Raw genomic sequence first — 13,775 nt, forward strand, 5'->3', positions numbered from 1 at the left:
AAGCCCCGCCGCAGATATCAAGTTAAAACAATTGTTGTTCCCCCTTGTGCTAAAACCCACTTTGTACATCCGTTATAACTTGATCTCCCTCTGTATTGGTGGCTAGAAAACGTTTTAGTTCTCCATTGAGAGCCTTTTGAGTACTCTCTGGTCTCCAACACAGCCCAATGATGCTTGAGAGTAGAGGCATTCACTTAAATGTAGCAGCAGGGATTCTACCCTCAAAGGACTTTAGCAACAACCTCCACCGTTTGATACTTAGGCTGTAACCTTGTCGCCTATTCCCTCCCTATTCTATGTCCGCATTCTCTTGGAATGTACTTTCATAGCATCTGTCCTCTCATTTAAACGCTAGCTTTATAGGTTAGAATCCTTGAAACTTTCCATTTCCCAAGAAGTATTTCAGTATATTTCCAAAAGTATATCTAGCCTGAGAAGGCCCTTTCATACAGAGTTGTTCAAGGCTTCAGATAGCCCTTGTACATTTAGAATGTACTTATCACCATATCCTCTGTGTATGTTTAAAACCAAATCACAGTCAGTCAAGGAAAGGTTATCTCTGTGCCGCACTCTGCGTGAGGACGACTCTCAATATTGACCATAACAGAATCCCCTGAATGCAAAGCCTTTCCCACTAAACGTAACCAGCCTAAAAACCTATTAGAAAGTATGTAAACATGCAGTTTGTGCCAGAGATGGAGTACTCGAGTCCTGGACTTGACTCGGACTCGCGCACTGATTGACGCCACTCGGACTTGGACTCGTGAATTCTCGCGCACGATGGTCTAGAGATGTCCAGAGACACACCCCGCATCGTGCTGTATGCTTTCACACATTCTGCTTCCACATTGGAAAAGAGCAGTGAAAAATGCTCGTTATGTGGAAACAATATTGAAGAGAAGGCTCCGTAACACATTACTCTAAGGATCAAGTTCAGACATATAGGCTGTCTTGAACACTATCATCAGAGTAACGAGATCTAATCAATAAATAAAGATTCAGCCCATAACACGAAAGCACATGGCTACTTAACATGCAGAATGACGTCATTTTGCATGCTAAGTAGTCATGTGCTTTCTGGGGCTTAATCTTTATTGATAGAATTTAAACATTCACTATAATAATTGTAGCGTCCCCGGCTGAATGATGGTCAGACTTTATAACCGATGGTATCTGCTTATTGATCACCCTTGCTTTAATACAATCATTACCAACGTAAGAGCTTGTACCCTTATCAGCCAGGTGTTAAAAACCCAATGTAACTAGTTAGTATATGTTAATTGGTTCGTCATCTATCCGTCATTATACGTATGTGTGCTCCATTAACTTCCGGTAAAAGTTCCTTCAAAATAAGAGTCCCGATCTTATTACTATCAAAATAAAAGTGCAAAACTAAAACTTTACCATAAAAAAATATTGGCATACAAATATAATCACTTCTCTAAAAGAAAAAAAAACTAATTTTAAATATAGTTAGACATATTAAAGGTCATTTACAATAATAATAATAATAATAATATTAGTAATAAGCTTTATATTTGTATAGCACCTATTACATGAATTGTAGCCAAACTCGCTTCACAGCAGTTCAATAGACATGTTAGTATAACATGACAGGATGAAAGCAATGTAGAGGAGCAGCTACATTTCAATACATATATCCACGAAGATTAATACATGAAGACTCGTAACTCTGACTTGACTTGGACTCTTCTTGGGTGACTCGGACTTGGACTCCGACTCGAACACAGGTAATGATGACTCGGACTCGACTCGGACACTCCTTGGGTTACTCGGACTTGGACCCGGACTCGAACACAGGTAATGATGACTCGGACTCGACTCGGACACTCCTTGGGTGACTCGGACTTGGACTCAGACTTGACTACGACTCTCCGTTGGTGACTCGGACTCGGACTCGAAGAGTGGTGACTCAAGAGTGGTGACTCGAGAGTCACTTGGACTCGTGAATTGGTGACTTGACTACAACACTGGTTTGTGCACAGTCATGTTCATGCCAGTAAGAACAATTCCAAACTGTACCAGTCCGTTGATGGTCCCATTGAAGGAATGGTTCATCAAAAGATATTTCTGAGAGCCAATATTGACTTGCACCTAATATATCTCACAGTCAAGGCAGTTTCTTAATGTATTACCTCGGAAGGTGGTAAAAAAAGGCTCGGGCTTAACAGGTTAAAATGCCATCTCAAAAATTGATCCTCAGGACTCACTTTTAAATGAGAAGGACCTCCTTCTGATAGCTGCTTGGTGGCCTTTTCAGAGGGACTCCAGGAACACCTCTAACAGATCATCCCCCACAGCACCACAATCATGCCTTCAGAACTCTTTTGGAATTCCATCAATAGTGGTATCAGGGCCTGGGGATAGATGCTGTATGACTCTTGTGAGCTCCTGCAGGGTAAGAGGTATGTTAAGTGCCTCTCTCTGCTCAGGCCAAACTCTAGGTAGTCGGTGAAACAAACTCTCACACCACCTGTCACTACATAACACAGCATATCGTTCGCTAGCCACATTCCTTTGCATTTTCTGACTTCAATGTACCAAACTGTGGCCTCAAATGTAGAGTTGTTTTTTTTAAAGAAATGGATAGTTATAGGGATGTAAATGGAGAGAGCAAGATGTAACTTTATACTTTAAAAATGTATGTTGGGCTATGGGGGCATTTTACTTTGCCTAATAGTCTCAAGGTGTTATCTTTTCCAAAACTTACTAGTCTGCATTTTACATGTAGCCTACATGTCCCTCATGTAGCTGAATATCTTTGGAAGATCATATAGTTATTGCAAGAGAGTCCAAAACAAATGGCAACCCTTCTGGAGAAAATGTGTATTTCATTCTCTTAGATAATACTGCAGATTATTCAAGTTAAAGCCAGTTGGAAAAAAGAAAACGACAGGCAAGCAAAGAGATACGCATAAAGAAACGCAAAATGAGTGTGTGATGCAGCTTCATCTGTACTGTACCGTATATTGAAGCACAGTCGCCAAAGCCTGAGGTTTTGAGAGCAGTGGCTTACTCCAAGAGTAGCAAAATCATCTCCTCTACTGCAGAGAGTGCATCCAACTGAAGCAGAGCAAACACACAAACTCAGACATACACTGATATGGACTGGGTATTGATAATGAGCGAGGCTTAAGAGCTTCAAATTGGTAAAATGGTAAGTGTGGGCTCTTCTGCAGATTTAGTGATAGAAAGAGACCTTATGTCTTTTATTTTTGATCCTGTGGGTCTGTTATTTTTGGTCTACTGGTGTAATCAAATGTGCTGGCAGCTTCATAAGTACGTTGGTACACAAATGCGCTTTGTGACACAAGTGACGGTGCGCATTTCAGATTACGCACATAACCTGTGTACCAGCTATGTGCACCCCTGTACTACAGCAAAAGTATTCTCCGTCGGAACTTCCTGCAACAACACCACGCCGTTATCTTGATTCTGATTGGCCAGAAGACATTATTAAAGATGTTCTATTGAGAAGACGATCACTACGTGACAAAAGTTTTCAAAACCGTTTCTGGTCTTCGGTATTTCCAGACAAGTGGCTACTGAAATCAATATTACTAACCAACACACTCTCACTCCATAAACGTCCAGGAGCGACGCTCATACTTGCCAACCTTTAGAGGGGGGGGGGGGGGGGGGGGGGGCGCTAGTGGATCGCCGGAGCTGTTAGATTAACATTAACATGCTTATTATAGTTGTAAGTGCACTGCCTTGCGAATATCTGCCTCACCCTCTCAGACTTTGAGTTGCGCGCGCTACTAAAGAGACGTGTTACCAGGGAAACCAAACAATGGTGTAGCTGTATTAAAGTCCGAGTGCAAATAGTCGTGTGTAAATCTGATTTTGTCAGAAATCGGGAGAAATGCGGGAGAAATATGACCCCGGGAGGAAACCGGGAGAGGGCAATGAAATCGGGAGTCTCCCGCAAAAATCGGGAGGGTTGACAAGTATGGCGACGCTTGGTCAGGGTCCCGTGGCGTGCAGTTGTGACGCTCCTATGCTCCTTCAGCTTCATAAAGGGACACAAATAGCTTTCAACTGATTGCAATGTATTCCCATCTGCGGCGGGATTTGACGCTCATGGAAGCACGGCATTCGTTTGTGTCGGCTGCCCTTAAAGGCAATGTGAGCGTCCATTCTCATTGGATAACGGGAATTGTACACCCGGAAGTAAGTATTCTCCTTACTGTTGATTGATTTTACAATGTTATCTGCACTACTCATCGACTAAAAAACACCAGATTATCCTTGTTAATCACACAACATTGATTGGTTTAAATTGTGTGCAATGCTTTTTTATTTTTCCCCTTCGATTCGGAGAAACAAATATTTTTTCGGAGTAAAGGATGGCAGAAGACACTACACTACCCAGAATCCCCAGCTATAGTTCAAGACTACACCATGTGCTCTGTTTGACAAACCCCGTGATTAGTTCTCAAGCTCTGTGATTGGTCGACCTCCAACTGCATTCCATATGAAAAAAAACGTTTCTTAAAAGATAAAATCATACTTTATTCAGCAGTGCTTGCTTTACTCTTTGAAAGTCATCACATGAATGCATTGTAATAAATGGTTCAGCTGCATTAAATATATTACACATCTGTCATAGTTCTTTATTTTTATTTATCTACAGAGATCGGGCTCAGAATAGACCTGAAACTATTATTTTACCGTTCAGTTTGAATTTCACAATAAAGTTAGTAGCAATATTTTGTTTTAATATTATTGTTTTTTATTAACTACTAGACCGCTGGGTCATGTTAAAACCATCTTTTCTGTGTTGCTGTGGGGTTTTTCCATCGCTTTTGTGTTACAAATATCAAAACAATAACTAAATATATCCGTCGTAAACTAAACCAGAAACAGCAGTATATTTTATTTATTTATTTTGTTAACACTGTAAATTTGACAGCTTTCTAACCCAAACCACCTACTGGTTAAAGCACGTTATTACACGTTTAGAGCAATGCAATGCAGGTAGATTGTGTTGCTTTTTAATGACTGTTTAAAATGCCTTTTTCTTAATGTCTTTATTATTAACTACTTGTTACTTGTTGCTAGGGACGCTGCTATCGATATTATTTATGTTATGTTGTGTAACTGTTTAATGGTGTTATCTTTATTGCTACCCCTTCCCCGTCAATGTATAGTGTTGGTCCACAGCGCAAACGTATTAGTTTAACAAAATCTGCATCTAAAATTGTGGCATAGATAGACTACGTTATTTTCCCCTGTGCAATTCTCCATTTACTCAACAATAACACATAATTATCCTTGTGTTTATTTATTTGTTTGATTAATAAACACAAGTTGGAGTCCGTCAGGACCGAGGGTCGGAGCAGCTCATTTGCTTTAGAGAATATTACACCCGGAAGTAATTATTCTCTCCGCTTCGCTTGACAAACCCTGTGATAGTCCTCAAGCCCTGTGATTGGAGAGTGTGCTCTGAGGGTTACGCCGAGCGTCGAACAGCACTTGAAAGGGGATGGAACCAGGGCAGACTGTCCAAAACTGGATTTGAACGGGTCCGCTACAGTATAGGAAACGTTTGGTTGAGGTTATTGCTGCCAAAGGAGGGTCAACCAGTTATTAAATCCAAGGGTTCACATACTTTTTCCACCCTGCACTGTGAATGTTTACATGGTGTGTTCAATAAAAACATAAAAACATATAATTGTTTGTTTGGTTTTAGCTTAAGCAGACTGTGTTTGTCTATTGTTGTGACTTAGATGAAGATCAGAACAAATTGTATAACCAATTTATGCAGAAATCCAGGTAGTTCCAAAGGGTTCACATACTTTTTCTTGCAACTGTATATATCTATATCCATCTATCCATCTATCTATCCATCTATCTATCCATCTATCCATCTATCCATCTATCCATCTATCCATCTATCTATCTATCTATCTATCTATCTATCTATCTATCTATCTATCTATCTATCTATCTATCTATCTATCTATCTATCTATCTATCTATCTATCTATCTATCTATCCATCCATCCATCCATCCATCCATCCATCCATCCATCCATCCATCCATCCATCCATCCATCCATCCATCCATCCATCCATCCATCCATCCATCCATCCATCCATCCATCTATCTATCTATCTATCTATCTATCTATCTATCTATCTATCTATCTATCTATCTATCTATCTATCTATCTATCTATCTATCTATCTATCTAATCTATAAGGAATCGCAGTAAACAACAGGCGTTGCTATAGCAACACGTCATGTTTTCGCGGGAGATCAGTAGCGCGAAAATCACTGCATTTTCTATAAGGTAAATATTACCCGCTGGCGCTGATGGGTATAAATGGCAATTTTTTGGGCAATTTTTTCAATCTGACTTCATATTGAAAATGTTTAACAACAGAGGGTGCCACATAAAACACTTTCAGGAAAAGTCACGGACTGGGAGACTTGAATATTTTATTGAAAAAAAGTTACATATAATCAAGAAACAGCTGTGGGTAAAATGTACCCGTTGGCGGTTCTAGTGTTAAATGTCTATGTTTAGGCAACACAAATACTGGTCATTTGGCAAAAGATTTGCTAATTTCAGAATAACTAAGGTCACTCATGATTGGGGATGTCTTCTTATAACCCTTATCCTGACAATACCCTAATGCATTATGCAACCCTTGCAAACCAGCCTTAGTTCCTTTTTCCTTGCCCCTCTGATGCTGACCACAACCTTTTCTTGGTTTCGCCTGTCTGGCCCTTGACTGCTTACTTTGCCCTCTTTGACAGATTACCTGTCACAGAACTGTGCTTTGAGCTCAAAGTAAACGATTGATTGCTTTCAAGTACTTTACCTCTGAGTACCTATTGCGAATCCACATCTCTATGCCTGGAACCATTACAGTATGGCGGATTGATGAGTGATGGATTCAACGAGTGATTAAAGGGTTGTCTTAATACTCCCTCCACAGAGCAGTACATAATTAATAAAGTGACACCAATGTTAGATTAATTATAATTCAAGTTAAGAGAGGCTATAAATCATACTGCAATACAAAGGAAGTAGCAACCTGGAGGCGTAACATCTATTGAGTTAGGGAGAATACTTTAAAACACATGCTGGGATTTCTGGTTGCGATTATTTTAAACTTTAAACCAGCTGTTTCTCACTCTATACTCAAACTGACTTTGATGGCTTTTTTCAGGAAAGAACTATTACTACAACTGCTGCCCCTGCCTGTTGCAAAAATAGATACATCCTTACAAACTCAGAGCAGTCTGAGTTTAAAATGACTGCTTTTACTTTCAAAATGTGAGTGATTGTAACAAGTGGAAAGACAAATCAGCAAACGGTTAAATGGGAGAGAGTTGGTGAAGGGAAGAGTGTTATTTAGCTGTCTCCCAAACTGAAGAAACCCCTTCCAGATTTATAACTTCACACACACATACACTTTTCCTCAAAGCACCTGCCAAAGCATGGCATTTTGAAAAAAATACTACTTTCATCTCTTTCCAAGCCATTTAAAGAATAAATACCAAAGAAAAGACATGCATATTCATACCAGGGCAAAGCAGGATTGACTTGGCTGTTGAAATTCATCCAGACTAAGATTGTGAAGTGAAGAGAGAGGAAGCTTTTGACATAATAAATTGTATAAGTACTAGACAGAGAGGCACACATGCACCATCAGATGAATTCTGAAGGCCGCCTGTTGGTTTCAAAGAGATGACAATGTGCTTATACGAACACACATCAGCCTTTGATTTGGTTTAATCGACTGTAGTCAGTCTCTGGCAGCATGATTAGCATGTTACTGTATTTTTTATTTATAAATGAAAGCAGCAACATTTTGAAGTGTGATTTTACCCCGCTGTGAAGAAAGACAGTGTTTGAAATAGCTTGGGAATTTATTTGTGTGATTCTACCTCAATAAGTAGTCTACATCAGGAGTTCCCAACCCCCGGCCCGCGGACCAGTACCGGGCCGCGGAGGTTTTTAATGCCGGGCCGCGAAATAGCTGTGAGTTTACCGTAATATTTGCAGAATTATAAATATATAAACATATTTTTATCATAACGTTGTTTTTTAAAAAGTAGCCTGGTTAAACTTTCAACAGAAAACAGTTGAACATGCTTTTTATGATGTTCCGAGGGATTCGGCGGCTCAGCCTAAGGTCTCAGCCTCTCGTGCGCACAAGAAAATTACCGGTGCGCCAAGTAGGAAGAGGAAAACACAGGAGACAACCGTTTCATTGCAGACTGGATGCTATTTGTTCAGGCTGTTACATACAATTAGTCTCTGTTGCTACCTGCTGGTGAGTAAATATTAAAATCAGTTAAAATTGACAACCGGTCCGCGATAATTTTTTTATGTATCTGTCGGTCCTTGGCACAATAATGGTTGGGAACCCCTGGTCTACATTACACATCTTAAGCTATGCATTAGCAACATCAATGTTCATTTTTAGTGTGTGGAGTATAACGTTTTTAAACAGTGCTTCATTTGGAAAAACTGAAGTGACTTACAGGAAGAGCAGAGTTCAGTGTTTCTCTCTTGCAATTTTCTGCAGATTAATGAGGTATTTATCTTAAATAAAAGGCTTTAGAGACATAATCTCCTTAATTATTACAATACTTTTGCATTGAAACAAAAAAAGGATGGACACATTTCAATCCCACCTCATGCACATTGTACAACTAAGAAATAAAGAATCTGAGAAAAGAGGAAATAAAGAAATCCAGCAGATAGAAAACAACCTGAACACGGTGGGAAGGAACAGCAGGTTGTTTATGATGACTGCAGACTAGATGACAGTTTCCACTGAAAGCTTGCAAAACTACTAAAATATACCCCTGGGCAGGATTATAAACCTATTGTATAGCACAGCACCTGCTGCTAGAGCTTCCACTGAAAATGATACGAGTCGAGCAGCTCTGGAGAAAACAACATATTTTCTTGTTCCTCTGATAATAACACCACACATTCAGAGTAGGAGTCTCTTTGCCAATCAGTCAGAGAACAGAGAGCCATTGGAAATTTGCATAACTGAGCATCCCTGACAATAAACACAGCCAAATGATAAGCATGTCTGTGCACGTGTCAATAGGACATGTTATTAATGTCTGTATCTCTGTGCAGATGAACATTTGAATAGCTTGATTTCTGGTGTAATAATGAAGCTGGAATTAGAGCTGCCATTATAGCGTCATAGACCTCTAGAACATGCCATAATTGACAATCAATTTATATTGTCAGTAACACTTTATAATAAGATGCCTTTTAAAACAATTCCATCCAAAAGCAATGATGACAAGCAGATAATGGTACAGCAAATGTTGCTTTTAAAGAAATATAATATTTATTTTTTGCTTTAAATCATTTATGTTGCCAATCACAAATCCTTTGCCAAGATTTTTCTTTCAAATGTTGTTTAATTCAGTAGAAAATCACTCATTTAATGTACAAACCCTATCCATATGTTTTAAATTAATCTCAGACTTAAAATAAATAATGTATAGAAGCATAGTAGAACTTGTAACAAAGAAAATGAACCAATACCTTTCTATGTTTTTCTTCTTTCTGTATCAGGCTTGCAAGATGTCCTGCCAGAGTTCCTGCGTGAGCGTTTTGTGGAGGCAGCCCTCAGCTATGTGGCATGCAACTCAGAGGGCGAGTTGCTCTGCCGCAACAACGACTGCTGGTGCCGCTGCTCGCCCCGCTTCCCAGAGTGCAACTGTCCCTTCGCTGACATCAAGGTCATGGAGGCGAACCTGGAGAAGAGCAAAGGGGCCTGGCAGGGCTTAAACCAAGATTTCATGGATTCAGGTATGGGCTGGTATTATATGAAACTAGTAGGGAGGGCAATGAAGTGGACACTACCTGAAATAAGGATGTGGTGTGTGAGGTTTTTTTGGGTGTATACAACAGTGGTAAAGATAGGCATTAACCTTTAATCAATCCAATTTAGGAATTCTGGAATCCTCCAGGGTATCCCAAAAACCAAAAATCCATGATGTTCTCTATTGCCTCCCATAACAAATCCTGCAGCATATACTCCACAGTCTACCCTGAAATAAAGATAGCTCTCACTCTGTGTAGTGTTTGAGTATGAATTAGAGTAGTTATCCAAGTATGGTTAATGTAGGAATAGTACTACTAATACATGTTCTAAACTATGAGTTGACAGGGATTTGTTTGAAATGTTTTACTGTTCACGGCTGTCCCTCTGCTGTACCATCAAAGACTTGCTATAGGAAACCAACAGCTTAAACAGTTCCGAACCACAGTCTTGGGACACTTTCACTGCTGTCAGATGAAACAAAACATGCATTGGGCAATGCAAGCTGTAACTGAACTGCACTGAAATTAAAACAAAAAGTATATCTGTTACTACAGTACTATGATTTTTGCATGTCTGTCGGTTGTATTAGGGATTAAGAAGGCTGAAAGTTCTGAAAATGTCAGCGGGAAAAGTGTACTGTATACACCTGAGCAGTGTCAGTGGTCATTACTATTTGGGTGGTCTAGTCTAGTGGGTGTAAGAAGGCGTTTTTGGAGTGTTCAAGCTTAAAGGAGATGTTCTGTTGCTCTTCAAATTCTTGTGTTGCTTTTAAGCTAAGTTAAGATGGACCTTAATTTAGCCCCGTGGGGAAATTCAAAGGTCGTAGCAGCAACAGAATAAGACAGAAACACTGGTATTACACATGGGATAATAAGAACAACATTCACATAATACAAAATAAGACAAAATAAGAATAAACATGTAGTAATAGAATGAATCGAAATAACAAAAATGACACAAGTTAAACTCTGAATTTGAGCAGGTGAATGTAATTATATACAGAAATGTATAACGGTTAAACATTATAAACATGGAAATGTGCAGGTAGAAATGCGGCGAAAGTCTTGTGTACATAAAGTGCAGGTATTTTTGATGGGTTACATGGATGAGTCTGTGACTGAACGTGCTCCTCATCTTCCTCATCTTCGCTCTGCATGGAGGGGGTGGGAGCCTTGCTGTTCCAAATAACAGCAGTAATTAAACAAGAGCAAAGAAGCATGAATACACCCTGGCTGTTCAGATCAAATGTACTGATAGCTAAGCCTTGTACAGTCCAATACCTCCTAAATACTAAAGCAGAAAATTACAAAAATCCAGGTTTGTCATCCTTGTGAAAAACCCCACACTCTGCCTTCATGTTTTTAAAGTAATATGTTTTTGGTTGGAAAATTGTAAACTGATTTATAGCTCAAAGGTGAATGCAGTTTATTCTCAAAAACACAGTTTATACAGTGTTTAAAAACTATAAACTAAAATAACTTTCAGGTTTTGCTTTTAAGTACATAATAAATACTAGCACTTCAAGGACAATCTAAGATCCTCTTTTGAATATTCTTCATTTTGTATCACTTCATTCTGTTGTCCCCGCTTCATACTGATATCATTTTTGCCTTAGCAGGATCAGAAGGAAAAGTAGTAGTGATAGTGGTCATATGTACTAGTATAAAAGGGATAAAGCTGAATTACAAGTTTGAGTAATTCTTTTAGGAAAGCTATACTTAGGAAATATGTTTTTGTGCAGAGAAAGTGTGGAGGCCTTTTCCCCTTGAGTGAAATTAAGAGGATAACTTCACAGTAGTGTGCATCGTTGCTACACTGGGCTGTCTTTTGACATCTCACAGTTAAGGGAAAGATAAATGAGGAATCAGCATCTTCTCAACTTCCTTTAAAGAACACAAAACTTATGACCTAAATTGTGTATTGGGATGTTGCCTTTCTGTTTTCAGCTTACTTTTTGAAACTACTGCATTATTATACATATTATAGTACTGTGTGAATAGGTTTAAATCCTATAGTGTTAAAATTGTGTATTAGCCTGAAGAGTCTTCCTTAGGTAGACAGTCACACACTTTTTAAATCGATTTTCACCCATCCCGCCTGCTTTATCAGATCTATTCATCACGACGAACGAGACACAGGTGTGTGATGTAATTGTGCCAATGATGCAGAACATTCAGGTGTCACTTCCTAAATTGGCTGAAGCTTCTTTCCTTTTTTTTTTTTTTTACTACATCTCCAGCTCACTTCCTAATGACTTGGAAGGTGTAAGCCGGCTGTAATTGGAGACAGGTTTTTGGCAGCTTCTCTTACATTTTGAGTGTGTTGTAATTCCCTGCAGAATTCAGGGGATTGTGCATGTGATGCCATTTATTTGGAAATTGCTTTGTGAGTGACATTACGGAGGCAAACAGCTTTCTCTGCATTCACTTAGCCCCATTTTGACAGCATCTGATTTTGCAGAGTTGCTTTCTTTTGCTGCATATTAAATCTTTATAAAGATACACTAACAGAGTTTTGAAAAGAGAGAAGGAAGACATGTAATTGCGAGGCTTTTCGTGCACCGCTGACTTTATGGTCTTTGTCAGGAGCTTGACTTTGTGCTGTTTGTCAAAAAAAATTAGGCCTTCACTCATTTCAGAAGCTTGTATGCTTTGAGTTAAAAAATATCATGAAAGGCTCCTCCGTAAATATCACACAAGGACAGGCAGTGCAGACAGGCGTGCACTGTACACCCACAGGCATGTATCCAGGGCATCATCAAAGTTTTATCTCATTTTAATGAAGGATACACATTCTTACACTTAGCAAAACTCACACACGCAAAGTGAGAGTAAGGCAATCTACACGGCAAATATTGTTTGACTTTTAGAGCTTCCCCATTATCTGTCTTACTATCTCTGTTCCATTTTTTGCATCCTCTATTTTTTCACACATACACAGTTTCAAAGAGTCTGGCTTTTTTGTGGGTTTTTATCTTCAGGGGGAGCCTGCAAGTTTGTCTGAATCTCGTCTGCTGTGATGGGCTGATACATTTATTGTGGCGAGGGGAAAACAACTGCGAGCAAAGCATGTGTGCGAGAGAGATTGTTCGTGTGTTTCACAGAGGCAGAAGGAGGACAAAAAAGACTTAATGTGTGAACAAGTTGAGTCCAGAACTATTTTACCGTTGGTGTTTCAACCGACAGAACATGGACATTATACTATTTGTATGACATTTTGGACCTTTAAGCTTTATATTTAGTGGTCAGATGTCACGGTTTCCAACATACTATACCGTATGGTACGGTACCATGAAATAATTTTCAAAAAACAGGCAACATGAAAAGACCGAAACCTAAGTCAGTCTGTCAGTGCTTTCTTATGTTCTACTGAGACTTTTAGAAAAGGTTAAATGGTTAAATGTTTTTAAAATGTTGGATTATCTTTTAATCTTAAATCACTTAAACAAAAGCCAATGTGAACAACAAAAGTAACCAAAACCATCAGATAAAAAACTTTTGGTATTTAAATAAATTAAGGAATAAGTGAGTCCCATTCAAATAAGTTCACAAATGATGAATAAATGGATATATTCAGTCAGCAGGATTGATTTAAGTCCTTTTTCCCTAAGGATGGCTCCAGAATGAATTAACCATCCTGAGCCATACAGTAGGTTACACAATGCTAGACCAACTCACAGGGTAGTCGAATTGTGATTGTGATTGGTTGAACATAAGCATATCAATAAGAACGTTTCATCCAACAACCAAGCCTATTATGCTAGATCTTTGCGATATGACCTCAGCCGATGAGGGGGAATGTGAGTTTTCGGCCACCATACCTTTTCCAGAGGGTGAGGAGAGGGTGTAAGTTACTAATGAGGTCACTCATACATGAAACATTAGACGGAGCTTCTTGGTAATTGGGATTCAATTCCCGGGTCCGAAGGTGGG

General features: G+C 39.2%; 1 protein-coding gene across 1 annotated transcript in view; it reads left to right on the plus strand.

The window, feature by feature from the left end:
• Positions 1–13,775, plus strand: part of brinp2 (bone morphogenetic protein/retinoic acid inducible neural-specific 2) — a gene marked incomplete at its 5' end in the record, with an annotated part of 71,545 nt that overhangs the window by 20,095 nt on the left and 37,675 nt on the right. Inside the window, one exon of the mRNA XM_079651017.1 lies at positions 9,591–9,827. Coding sequence (XP_079507143.1) covers positions 9,591–9,827 — 237 coding nt within the window. The remainder of the gene's footprint in view (positions 1–9,590; positions 9,828–13,775) is intronic.

The sequence above is a fragment of the Notothenia rossii genome (assembly GCF_949606895.1).
Source record: "Notothenia rossii genome assembly, chromosome: 9".
In the NCBI taxonomy this organism is placed as follows: Eukaryota; Metazoa; Chordata; class Actinopteri; order Perciformes; family Nototheniidae; genus Notothenia; species Notothenia rossii.